At 44.2% G+C, this 13232-nt stretch overlaps 1 protein-coding gene across 1 annotated transcript in view; it reads right to left on the bottom strand.

The window, feature by feature from the left end:
* Positions 1 to 13232, bottom strand: part of LOC119172831 (SEC14-like protein 2) — a 151730-nt gene that overhangs the window by 27366 nt on the left and 111132 nt on the right. The window contains exon 6 of the mRNA XM_037423981.2: positions 2656 to 2750. Coding sequence (XP_037279878.2) covers positions 2656 to 2750 — 95 coding nt within the window. The remainder of the gene's footprint in view (positions 1 to 2655; positions 2751 to 13232) is intronic.

Below are 13232 nucleotides of genomic sequence, written 5' to 3' on the forward strand. Positions count from 1 at the left end.
TAACAGTTTTGCCGAATCACAATAAAGCTGTTCCTTCTCCTTTAGCCGCCATGGTGCTAGGCTGCTGACCCACAGAGGTGGAGGGTTCAATCCAGGCCATGGTGGTCGCGTTTTCGATGGAGGCGAATATACTTGAGGCCAGTGTATATAGATTTAAGTGCCCGATAGAGAACCCCAGGTGGCTGAAATTTTCGGAGCGCTCACCTACGGCATCCTTCGTAATTATATTGTGGTCATGAGACACAATACCTTAACAACAACTATTATTATTATTATTATTAATATTATTATTATTATTATTATTACACGATATTTACATTGTTCTTGTTGCTATCCTGAGAATGCACTTTCGATCACGCATCGACTTGGCGACAAATTCACATTATCAGTGACAACCATTTTTTCAACCCACACGTGTCATGATCATGCATAACCAACACAGCTGACTTTTTTTTTCACATAATTTTTGTTTGTTTTATGACTGTCCATCCTATAAATAATTTCATGTCGTGGGGGGCTTCCGGAGGGCGCTCCTTGAGCAAGCATAAATTGTACTCGCCTCAAGGCAGACTTCTCACCTTGAAAATAAAGGTTTCACACGCACAAAACACGTCCTTGTCGATTACTAAGTGCAGCGGACTCGTAGAATAGTAAGTTACTCACTTCAGTCGAAACAGAAAAACGAATAGCCACAGCGAAAGAACAGAGAGCGAAATTTTGCTAAATGTGCTTTTTTTTTACACTTTTTAGTTTTCCTGTTTAAGCGAGCACGTATTACCTCGAAGTCAACTACCTCGCCAAGCAACAAGTATTACAAAGTAATAAGCGTTGCTTTTCATCTTGTTTTGTCGTTTGTTTTGTTTTATGCAGCCGGCGTCGACTCGTAGTTTCCGTTACGCGCAGAAACTTCCCCGTATAGTGACGAAAAAAAAGCGTACGACTGTGAGAAACGAGTTCAGGAAAAAAGACCTGTGAGGTTAAAAAAAATGGCAACTCAGTTATGCCTGGGTGTGCGTAGCGAAATGTACACTTAATTTTAACGGACAAATTAAGTTGACCACGCACAACAGCTTTGCGAACGCAACCTGCCATAGAAACTGGCTTGCAGGCTGCGTCCGCCGAGCTGCTGTGGACGCCCAACTAAATCTGCCTTTTTGTTTAGCTTGGTTCACTGCACGATTGTGCTTCTCGAGGCGTGCGGCTTGTTCTTCCTCCATCTCCTCGGCTCGCGGCCTTCTTTTTGTTTCTTTCCAACCACGAAGTCTGGCTTGTTTCAGTCTCTCCGACTCACTTTTCATATCTACCGATGAATCCCGCCGAGCCCTTCCTCTTATTCGATCATTCCAGCGACTATAGGCGGTGCAGCGGAAGGTCGAAATGGCGGACGAGACGGTTATGTCGCGAGCGTTTACGTCAGCGTCGCAGAACGTGAAGACGCGTTTATTGTTTTATGATTAGTGAGAGACCGAACTGCGTCGCAGCTATATCACCGTGTGACAGCTTCGGAGCATGGCTACATGGCGCCACCTGCGTCACTCGATTGACTGAATAATGTACGATGCAACAGCGGCTCCTCCTAGGTCAAGTTTGAACAGTACGACTGAACGCGGATATATCAGAAAACGCACACACAACGCTAACTTTCAACTGGAAACACAGTTGCAGCGTGGTTTCCCAGGCTCTTTGACGTCATGCCAGATGACGCGACGAGCGGTGTGGCCACCGGTCGCAGCGAGCGAAAAGGTGAGAATGCGGCAAATTGCAGCTGTCGCCACAAAAGTGTTATTCGGGTAGTGGTGCTTCGGGCAGTAATTGACGTGTCCAGTGATGGCGACCTGGAGGCCTCCTCTCACCTCACTTCCCCGCCCTCGCATTCGCTTTTTGGTCCCCTTAAAGCTCAATACTTTGTTCAAAAACATTTGGTGATTCCTGCTACGGATACTGCCGTATCGCCACCCATGTTAAAGGAACGAATATCTCAACGATCTCAGCATACATCGGTGGATGAATAATTTATTAAAAAGCTATAAATGGTTTCATGTCAGTACAATAGAGATTGTTAACGAGTAGCAAGCTTATCTTATACCATAAAAAATAACGCTTTATGAACTCGTAACAATGAAATTGTGGAATACCGCATATAACAGACAATGCGCTAGTACCAACTAGCTCGGTTTTCCTTTCTACTTCAGGTCATAACGATTGTGTGCGAATATTGTGTTTTCATATAGTCATGCAGTGTTTTTTATGCAAGATGTATGAAAACACCAGAAATCTTGTGTCGAATCTCGATACGTTTGCGTACTAAGTGAACCACATGGGAAATTGATTGATTGATTTGTGGGGTTTAACGTCCCAAAACCACCACATGGGAAATGATTCGTACAATGCATAGAAAGGTGGGTCCAAGTGCACATGTTTTCTTTCGCAAATTCGGTTCCCATTAGTCAGCTGCTGTGGCTAATGATATGTTCGACATAATAATTGGCTTAATATTTCTCTCACGACAAAGTTTAGCGTAAGACGCCTTTTTTAATATGGGCTGAAGTGCTTTCACAAGGGATACTCAATGTGTACACAACATTACGAGACATATGTTGTGATATTTTTATAGAGTTAATCCATTCGAAAAGTGTTATATGTTGAGTAACTCACCTTTTCTGTTTGCGCAGCCATATCCTGGGCGCTGTACTCAAGCTGCTGAATAATGTGCCTGATGAAATCAGACTTCTTGACAGAATAGAAGAGGCCTGCAGAAAATAGAGACAAGATAAGGAAAGACCAATCAAACAAAACACACATTTCTCTTGCTGTTTTGTTTAGTTAAACATCATATATATGTTATACATGCACTCATACAGTTGCAAGTTGTCCTATAAATCTTTTTCGAAATTCAAGAAGAAAATACAAATAGGCTAAGGCAAACCATTTTGTCAAAGCTTTTTTTTTGTAAGTTTAATATACTTAGTTGTACGAGAACTGAAGCATGAGATTCACTGTGTTCTTAATACTAAGCAACCGAACACAGACTTTAGGGCACGAAAATTCAGACAGCTTATCTGCAAAAAAAAAATCTGCTTACTTCTCGACGAACTTTTCACTGGCTTCTTTACGACAGAAGATGTACCTATGCTCTCACTCTGATAATGATGCCTTTGTTGGAATTTTCGTCTCTACGAAACGATTAAGGCCTTCATGCACTAATACGAAGATTCGCAAGAGTCAAAGCCTGGACATGTTGGTGTGTATTCAAAAGGAAGTGTTAACAGCGCATACGAAAGCAGATAATGTGAAAGAACAAACGGAGACTGAGAACACTGGCTTCCAACTTGAAGTGAGGGTTTCTGCGAATGTTCCATACTTTCTAATAGGTAATCGAATGTTATCCTGGTCTAAATCACCGGAGTAAAAAAAAATGGAAACACGAACTGTAGTCATATTTCAAACGCTCAAAATCACTACGACTTCAAATGCTTCAAATCGCAATGACCTTTGTGTGTCAACAAAACCCGATGACTTACGAAATGAAGCACGTTGTCACTCTGCAGAGGAGACTCTTCCGGATAAACAAGTTATCGTGCCCACTCACCAAAGAGCCCTTATAATGTGAGTCAGTGTCCTTCACGTTTAATGACCAAAGTGTGTCTTTAATGCACAAGGCTTCATCGCAAAAGAGTGCCAACGTACGTTGCGAATAAAATATTGAGGTGGAAGCCTTATATGCCCCGCCAACTGCGAAAATTCACCGTCAGCGCCGTAGGTGTCCACACGGTCGAGTGATGCAAAAAAAGTATCATCACTAGGGTTTGTAATCATCATACGACGTCATAAATGGCCATGATATGTCCCGTCGCAATGACATATGGCTATGACTTCCCATGACGACGTCATCAGGTGACATCGTTGCTTGGTCACGGAGGCAGCGCAACTCACCTTACGCGCAGGAAGTGTTTTAACAGGTGGGGGACATGATCGTGGCAGCCTACATAGAGTTGTGCGCCGCCGCGCCTCGTCACCGTCGCCCTCCATTCTCGCTCACGCCGTTCGCACCCCCCCCCCCCGCCGAAGTTCTGAGAGAGACCACGCCGCCGCCACCGTTGGACAATATTTTATTGCGATAGCAATTGAAAGGCCATTCTCGACTGGGTTTTGACGCCGGCGTCGGCGTCGACGTCATGCGCCGGATATGTATACGTATCTATATATATGAAAACACAAGAAATAAAAAAAAATCGAGAAAAAAAGCAATACGGCGCGCGAAACCGAACGTGGGACCTCTGCGTCGTGAAAGCGAGGCGTCAACCACTGAGCCACCCCGGAAAACGTTCAATGTCGTTCAAACGGCAAGCTCTTCATATCCCCCACTTACCGCTGCTGTGTTTTCGGCATTACCAGAAAAAAGGCGCCATGAGCGCACGTCGCCACATCGCGCAGTGGTGGCCGCTCTGATCTCCTACGTGTACTTTGCCCGGCCTAGTGAAGGGGAGCGACACTTCCTCGCGCACTCTTATCTCGCAGTGGCGAGAAGGGGAGGATCGTGCGCCTTGGCTGGCCTCGCGCTTTACCTGGATCGATTCTGCTGTAGTTACCGGGCGCACGAAAGTCACTGCATATATTGCAGTCTCTGTTCGTGAAAAGCGCGCGCTTTTCAGACTCAGCGAAGTAACAAGTGAGACGCTTGTTCGCGCTCATCCGTACCTTTGAGTAGGTTTCGTGAGTAATTTGTGCGTGAGAAACACGAGGCACGGTTTGATCTGCTTTCCATTCTGCGCGTTGCTTGTCAAATGGTTGCTATCGCGTTCATTGCTTCACCTTGGCGGAAAAGCTGTGATTTTTTTTTCAGCGCACCACCACTTGGAATTTCACCCGAGCGCGGAATCTAGGCACAAAATACATTACTTGACCAGTTTTTCTGCGGTTTTAGGATTTCAGAGAGCGGCATTTGTGGTGTCGTGACTAATCTCTTGTTTCCGTGTTTCCTGTGCTGTCTGTGTATATAAAGCCATAAAACAGCTTCTGAAGATATACAGTCGAGCGTGTTATTCACGTGCCATAAATATGGCGCGTACTCTACAATGGTCAACATACGAGAAATATGAGTTGTAAATTGTTCTCTACCCTGCTTTGTCATGCATTCACCACCCGCCACCCCCGTTCTTCGTCATATCTCACAGGATTATCATACGCGATGAACTTTTAATTTTGCTGCATTTTGTTAGTTTTCGATTGCGCATGTGGAAATAAGAAGAGTGTAGCCGCGAATCTCGAAATCCTGACGGGTTCAACGCTTAGCGCTCACATTGCACACGTGCTTTATGAAGACATAAATGTCGAAGTGCCTGTAAGAGCTGTAGTGAAGAAAGTGTAGTGCAGTGTAATCGAGAACGAAACCAAAGGAAAAGGCTCCGAATTATTTGCTTCTCCGAACGGATGAATTCTTCACAGACAACGCAGCTCTCCATAACAAGGGCCACCCCGCTTCAACGGTATTTGTATATTTTTTATTGCGAGAAAAACCATATGCACACACTCTACAGGCTTTCATCATCCCCGTCATGTTTCGTATAAAATACAAATAAATTAAGTTTGTACGCACACTGTATGCTGTTCCCACAGATAAAATCTCATGAGCGTCATAGCGAAGAACACTGCTGAAGCATAGATGAAAGAAGCTGCCCATCTCCATCACATGGAGGGCGCATGCTGTAACATCACTCCACGTGCAATGCGTATACTGTCGATTGCTCTTCAATCGGAAACAAAACCCTGTCTGACTTTTGATGGACGAATGAGTAAGAAGGAATACTCAGGTAAAAGGTTGCGTGGCTCGATCCGCAATCTGTGAACTTTGAAATAAAGGCGTGGTCGAGAGTGCTGGCACATGCCAGCGCGTTCACTGTTTCAGAAGGCATCAGCGAACAACTCGTTTACCCTTCTACATGCTATGATATCACTGTACGAACCCTGCTTCTGTTCCCGGAGGCAGCCGTATTCCTATACACTAGCGTTTTACAGTTTCGCGAGATCAGATGAAAAAGAGTTAGCTGCAGCCTAAGGTCACTATGAGGCTGCGAGCTCCTATCACACGCAGTAAAATGTGAAGTCGTCGAAGGGTTTTCTGGCCATATTACTGTTTATGTCGCCTCCAACGTTGCGTGTTCTCCTCGAAAACCTGAGATCTTAACTGTTCTAAACTTTGTTAAAGTGGATGACACTTCCGTACTGGACACTTTAGCCTCATATATTGAAGAATTTGAATGTTTTAGCGAATTTCGCAATGTAGATGTGCTCGATCCTTCTTGAGTTTTGTGATAATGCCTAGATCGAAGTACGTGCCTCATAAAAATTTCGAATGAAACCCAATACACCCATGCTACCAGAAACATATAATCTATCTCACTCGCCGCATAAAGCACTTACGTGAGAATTGTCATTTCAAGTGTAATGACAATGGTTGTTGAGTTCATGCCTTGAAAAGCAAATAGAAGATAAAATCAAAAGGCTAAGAACTACTACTTCAGCAATGTATTCGCTACTGCTACGAAAAAAAAAACACCCAGGTTTTAGAGGGTGACTAGCCCTGCATAGTCAATTCCCTGACTGTTTATTCTTGATGGCCAATCCGCTTAAAATCCTGAAGCTATAGTAGATGCCTTTATTAATTACTTCAAATCTGTTTTAAGGGTGAAGCTTTTTAAAGCGGCACCCGTTCATCCCTCGTCGTAGTACGTAACATGTGTTACGCTTTGACCTGCAAGGTGGTGCCGGTGGGAGATTTCTCCTGTGCGTTGTTGAACAATAAAAAATTAGCAGCGTGCGCGTAAACTAAAAGCCTAATTCTTTTGTCTCTCATTCCCAATTAGCAGCCAATGGCACGTACATTGAGCACTATCTGACAAGAAAGGGCTGCTAGGTTCTACTAGCTGGGCGTAATCTCCTTGGTTTTAGAAAGGTGTAACGAGCGTTGGGCCGCAGTGCCATGAATACAGTGAACTAGTATATATCATGAACTCGAGGTGGTTAAAGGTGGGAAGTAGACACGAAGCGCAAGCCGTAAGAAAGTGTGCGTGTGCCACCTCTCGTTTATTCATTGGAATGTCCGCTGGATGGCGGTGCTTCTATATGCGGAATATATGATGAAAAGATGCGAGATAGTGGTACTTGGAGTGTTGACTAGATGTACGAACGGACACACAGACAGATGCATGGACGGACGCACGGGTGGCTGCACAGAAGGATGGACGCATGGATGAATGCAGGGGCGGATGCATGAGCGGACGGAAGCAAGAACGAATGGACGGACGGATGCTTCGCCCCACTCTCCATCATTCACCCCGTGTATATGCTGCCATTTTTTTTTGTTTCTACCGATTACGGCATCACTCCTTCGCTTTCCGCGTGCTGCAAACTACCTGCTCTTCCTAATCTTGAATTGTGCTCCTGCGAAGTGCATAATCTAATAGTAATTATGAAGTTATGGTATACGCTCTGCCCAGACGGTATGCTAAATATATTTCCAATGAGGTACTAAATATGGCGTGCTAATCATTTTACTGTAATATTAAAAAATAAATCGCTGCAACAGTCTCCCAACTGCGGAAATCAGAAAACGTTGGGCTTTCAAGTCCGGAAACAAGCAAATAGCAAAATAGAGACCGATATATTTGCTTTCTGTGCAAGGTCAACACTAAGGGAGTACATAGTCGACAAATACTATGTGGAATCGCACAACCTAATCGCACAACCTAATCGCACAGCCTATTTACACGATGGCTACACAGTTGCTTGAATTCACGCACAACATTGTTGCTTCCCTTAACGACCACAGACATATTTATGCTATATTTATTGACTATTCTAAGGATTTTCACATGGTTTGCCATACCAAACTTCCAGCTCCTTCACAATTTTGGCGACAACAAGCTGGTTGGTCGGATAGCAAATTACTTGTGATCGCGCTTGAAATTCGTTACGTTTAACCACTCAAAGTCATCTGACGTACATAAACATCTTAAAGAGGCTCAGTGCTTCATCCTCTTTTGTTCATTAATTTGTTCATGTTTATATAAATCACTTAGCCAAGATTATCAGGAACACCGAAATTAAACTTTAATGGTATGCAGATGACTGCGTTATCTGCAAAATCATCTCTAATACTCAAGATCAAGATGCGCTGATTACTGTTTTTTTCTCGTCGTTTTGTAACAGGATTGCAGCATAGAAATTGCCTAGTAACGGCAAAAATACTATAGCCACGGCCTCTTGAAATGAGAAATGGCCTCTTCTTTTTACATATATACTAATGACGGTGTAGGTGTAGTACGTGTCACATAGTTTGAATACATTGGCGTAACTCTCCAAACAAATTTAAACGTCACGCTATTTTGAAACAGTACAGCATCTTCGAAAACTTTGGTATTTCCGACACACGTTAAGCAACTAGACAAAAAGAAGTGGACTGACGGCGCATAATATTTTGGCCGAACTCGAATAAGAGTTGGTTGTTTGATTACCTGACCAAAGACTCGCATGATATAGCTATCATAGAATATTCTACAGCGCAAGAAGTTAGAGACGGACAGCACTGTGTCCCTTCTCTGTCCGTCTTTAATCCGTTGCGCTGTAAAACATTCCACGATGAACATTCACCAACTTGTCCAGCTCTCTAATCTGCTTCATCATATAGCTATGTGTCGCTATGGCTAGCGCTTCTTGTATGCCTTTCGAATGCGCATGTCCTATCACTGCATCCCCTCTCGAATATTGGTGCACTTATAATCGTGCCATCTCCTGCGTAAATAAGATGGTTTACACTGGTTACAGTGTTCCTTCGCTGCATCTTCTGCAGACTGTACCCGGTGATTCGATTTTCTAAATATTGTGCTTGTTAGATAAATCAGGAATTGTTTTAGTTTTGTTTTTTCGTTTGATTTTCTGCGGGACGTGCATTTTTGGAATGAGCTTTATGGGTACCTGCGCAGACTCGGTTGTGAGCAAGTGGAAAAAAAGACTTGCGTGAACATGTATTTTGTTAAAATGTATTTCTGCAGGTGCTGAACATTTAATACCTGCTATGTCTCGAAAACTGAAAGAACAGTATTTGTAAACAAGTAACGTTAAGAAATGCTGCTGTCACTTCAACTGCTTCACCCTTTTGGGGAAACAGTTTTTTTTCAACATTCAAGGAACAAGTTGCTATCTCTACCAGCCCTTGAATCCCAATTCTACCCCCCACCCCCTGACCCGCGCCGCGCCACCACCGATTCGATGGACCTCGCGCGGTTGACACGCCGCCGCCGAAGACGGGAACACCGGCGCGCCGCCGTCGGCGATATTGGTACCGGTGGCGGTGCACAGGTGTATCCGCCGACGCGGTGACGCGGAAGTAAATAGAGACATAGAGTTTTCTAATATACACTAGAAGGAACTCTGGCACTTGTGTATACGGGAGCTGCAACGCACGGCACTTCAGGGAGCACGGGAATGATGGGTAGTACACGCATTTGTCTAATCTTCGTACTTCTGGCCTGCTTCTGGCTCCGTGTCTGTTCGTGTGGCTTGGAGGTGTTTTCTCACGAAAAAAAAATCAGCAAACGTTCAGCGGTTGTGCTTCACTACCTAATTTTTTTAAAGCCTACTTTTTCAAATCAGGTCACGAAGTTCAAAATGGTTCGTTCTTTTCTTTAAAACGAAACCGTAACCAGCAATAAACGAAGCCGCGAGTACGATTCGCCGCCCGTAAGTACGAAGACTAGGCAAATGTGTGCACTACCCATCATTCCCATGGTCGCTTAACGATCGCAGCGCCAGAGTACCCTCTAGTTAATTTTAGGAAACTCTATGTATAGAGAAACTGAACGAAGTTGCGGCGCGGAGCGGCATTGTGGATAGGCCCGTGCGCGGATCTAGTAGGTCTTCTGTGGCGAGGCTAGGAGAAGCCAGGAGTACATGTGCGAGGTGGTCGCAAGGCAACTCGCCTTGATGGCATAGCTCAGCGCAGCTTTGACGCAGCCTGAAGCCAGACGCCAATCTTAAACTGTTCGGATGTTAAAAAAGATCTTTCTTGCGTCGTTTAATGCGAAAACTGTTTATGCGGGCTCCAGCATGAATTCACTAACATCTCCATCATTGAAGAGATATTGATCTAATAATCTTTAGTAGCAATTTGCGCCCCAAAACTAAATTTGATTTTCAGAGAGGTCGTAGTGGAAGGTTCAGAAAATCTGAACCACCTGGTGATTTTTAATGAGCACCTAAGTCTAAATACACTGGCCTCAAACACTTTCGTTCCACTAGCCACGTGACGCTGAGTTAACTCGCATCCATTGGGGACTTGATAAAGTCGTTTCATTCGCTCAGTCAACTAAAATGCGGTTGCGCCGGTCGGCATTTGATGCAGAGACATTCGGCTCAGAAGTTGAGTACCATAACGACAACACAACCGTCGTGGGTCGTTGACGTTTACAATGGTCATGAAGGCATCGGAGACATTGCAAGCTTTCTGAACCTGCCCTGGTTTTACTCTGTACCGAGTTACATGGGTGGTGTACGAGACTATTGAGACGCCCCCGCGCGTTATCTTTCTTAAGTATTACGTCTGAAAGTACCCATTCGACTATGGAAGAGACGTAAGCAACGGTCCCTACCAGCAGCCACAAAGCAACTAGCTTTTTTAAATTTTTTTCTTATTTGTTTCCCAAGGCAATGCACTGTAATAACAGAACCTTTATGTAAGACTTCAATTGTCCTCCATCGCGCATGTGTATTTAAAAAATTGATCGTCACATACAGTGAACATATGTGTGTTTAGAAAATGTGTTCAACGATTTTGAGTACTTCCTATTCAACTATGGGGGAGTGGTCAAAATCTATTCAAATACGTCGCGAAGATTCGGGCGAAGAAGTGGTTTAAAAGCGATAGCCAGCGACATCATCATGGGGAACTGTGCGTGGTGTGATTGAAGCGCACCTGTGCGTGGCGGGAACAAACACTAACAGTGAAAAACCAAGTTTTATTCAAAGGCGAAACAATCGCTATGTTTTACGAATGGCATTTCTTTTCTCCAACAGCATTATGCAGGTGTAATGAGCAGAGAATTTATAACTGTGTTTTATTACCAAAAATCTTTTTTTCTAGCACCCTCTGCCCCCGCCATTATAGCTGAGTGCAGCTCTTGCACTGCATGGAAAGGCACGCTCCTAAAAATCGTATGCGATGACACATCCCACCACGTGTTTTAGTAAGGCACTTGCTTGCGTTCTCTGCTATGCGCGCAGTTGTGAGGTGCGTTCTGCCGTCAATGAACGCCGTAAGTGCAGTGTCCAACGGCCAGCGGACGATGCGGATTACACTTTACGCGACTGCTTGCGTCGGTACCCGCGGGAACGATGTGCTGTGCAAAGATGCAGTAGCAACAAACTTATGGATGGCGACCCATGTCTTCTATGTAAGAGACCAGAGCAACCGTTCGCAATACTGTCATTGCTGGACTTTCACGCATCAGTAGTCATGCGGCCCAGTTTCCTTCTTGAAAATGCAGTGCCATCTATTATTCGTGTTATCGGTGAGCAAATCGCCAAGTTATCTATCGCACCCAAATTAGCATTCCTGCATTCGCACTAGCAATGGTAATTTTTTGCAGCATAATGCAATATGTAGCGCATATAGTACCCACAAACCATTTCACTTATTACCACTTTGTGCAGTCTAATAAATTTGAGTAACTGTGGCCACTGAATAAAACTGAAATGTCATGATTTGAGTGTGACTAGGTGTCATTTCTACCTGCTAGAACTGAATATCAAAAGCGTTGTGCGCGCTGAAAAACCTGCACATGGGCGAAGCAAATAAGCAACCAACTCTGCAGACACGACGGATACGCTGTTGGTTGCTATAATACATCTGCGGATGATGCAACGAACAGCGAATAAAAGTTTGAAGAATAAGGTTCCTTGTGAAACCGAGGCGAACTGAACAGTAGTGCACTTAAACATCACTATGTAGTCATGAGTTGATGTTAGATTAGCTAACGTTCACATGAAGTGCACTCGTAAAGAAATCACCGGCGATCACCATATCACGAGTCCTTAGTGATCAGGGGCCTATGAAAAGTAAATTCAGATCATATTTCGTGCTACTGGCAATAAAATGATGTCACTTGTTTACCAACTATTGCGTCACACCCGCTTTATTTTTTTTTCCATCGGAAGTGTTTTCTCTTCTCAGAGATGACGCTAGCGGTCCTTTGAGCAGCTGATCAGCCGCCATTTTTTGTTCGTATAGAGTCTTGACTGCCAGGTATATGTACCTTGAAGCAGTGTGCCGCCACGATTGCTGGTAAATTGTAATCAATGCTGACATAATATGTGTGTTTAGAACAAGTGTCCAACGATTTAGACCGTGATGTACTCAACAATTGGAGAGCAATAACCTGTCCCTTATGCAAGAGACTAGCCAAAAGCTCTCGAAATATGTTTAGAAAAAGTGTTTAGCAATTTAATGTACGTGGCACCCTACTATAGGGCAGCATAACGCCATCTGAGCACAATTCAGAGTCTCAAAAAATAACTACAGTGCTGCCGGAAATGTGTTTAGAAAAAGTGGTTAACGATTTAGAGTACTTCGTACTCTACTATAAGAGAGAGTTTGAGAAAGGAAAGTTTGTTGTACACTTGACTTGTACATACACAAACTAAACATTGAAAACAAGTAAAGACAGTGTACACATCTTACAAATGAGCACCAAAATCCAATTATTCAATGGACATCCAACTGTTACCAGTCAAAGGAAAATTGAAATGAATCAAGTTACTCACATTTTACAGGATAACACCTATGCATGCTTACTAGAGTAGGCGCATGGCTAGTACGGAACAACTGGAAACTTCAGCTGTCCCTTTCTTACTTTGAAGAAACGTGTGTGCCATCGTCGAAGGAAAGCCTCTTCGCCGTGCATTTCCAGCTGCTGATCCAGGTTATTCCACACAATGAGCCGTATTTTCTGTCGTGCAGGATAGGCGTGCCTATGCGGCTTGTGCCGTACTTCCACCAAACAGCGTCGCCGCCACAGTACGTACAAGGTTACTGTAAAGACCAGTCTTGAAAACAGCCCACGTTCTGTTCCCATGCGCGCCGTGCGAAAGCCAAAGAGGCGTTGTATCATGTGCCAGACGCCCCTCGCCACCGAGCACTGAAACAGAGAATGTTGGGCCGGCTCTCTTGCCGCAGTTTG

Source organism: Rhipicephalus microplus, chromosome 3, assembly GCF_043290135.1.
Source record: "Rhipicephalus microplus isolate Deutch F79 chromosome 3, USDA_Rmic, whole genome shotgun sequence".
Taxonomy (NCBI): Eukaryota; Metazoa; Arthropoda; class Arachnida; order Ixodida; family Ixodidae; genus Rhipicephalus; species Rhipicephalus microplus.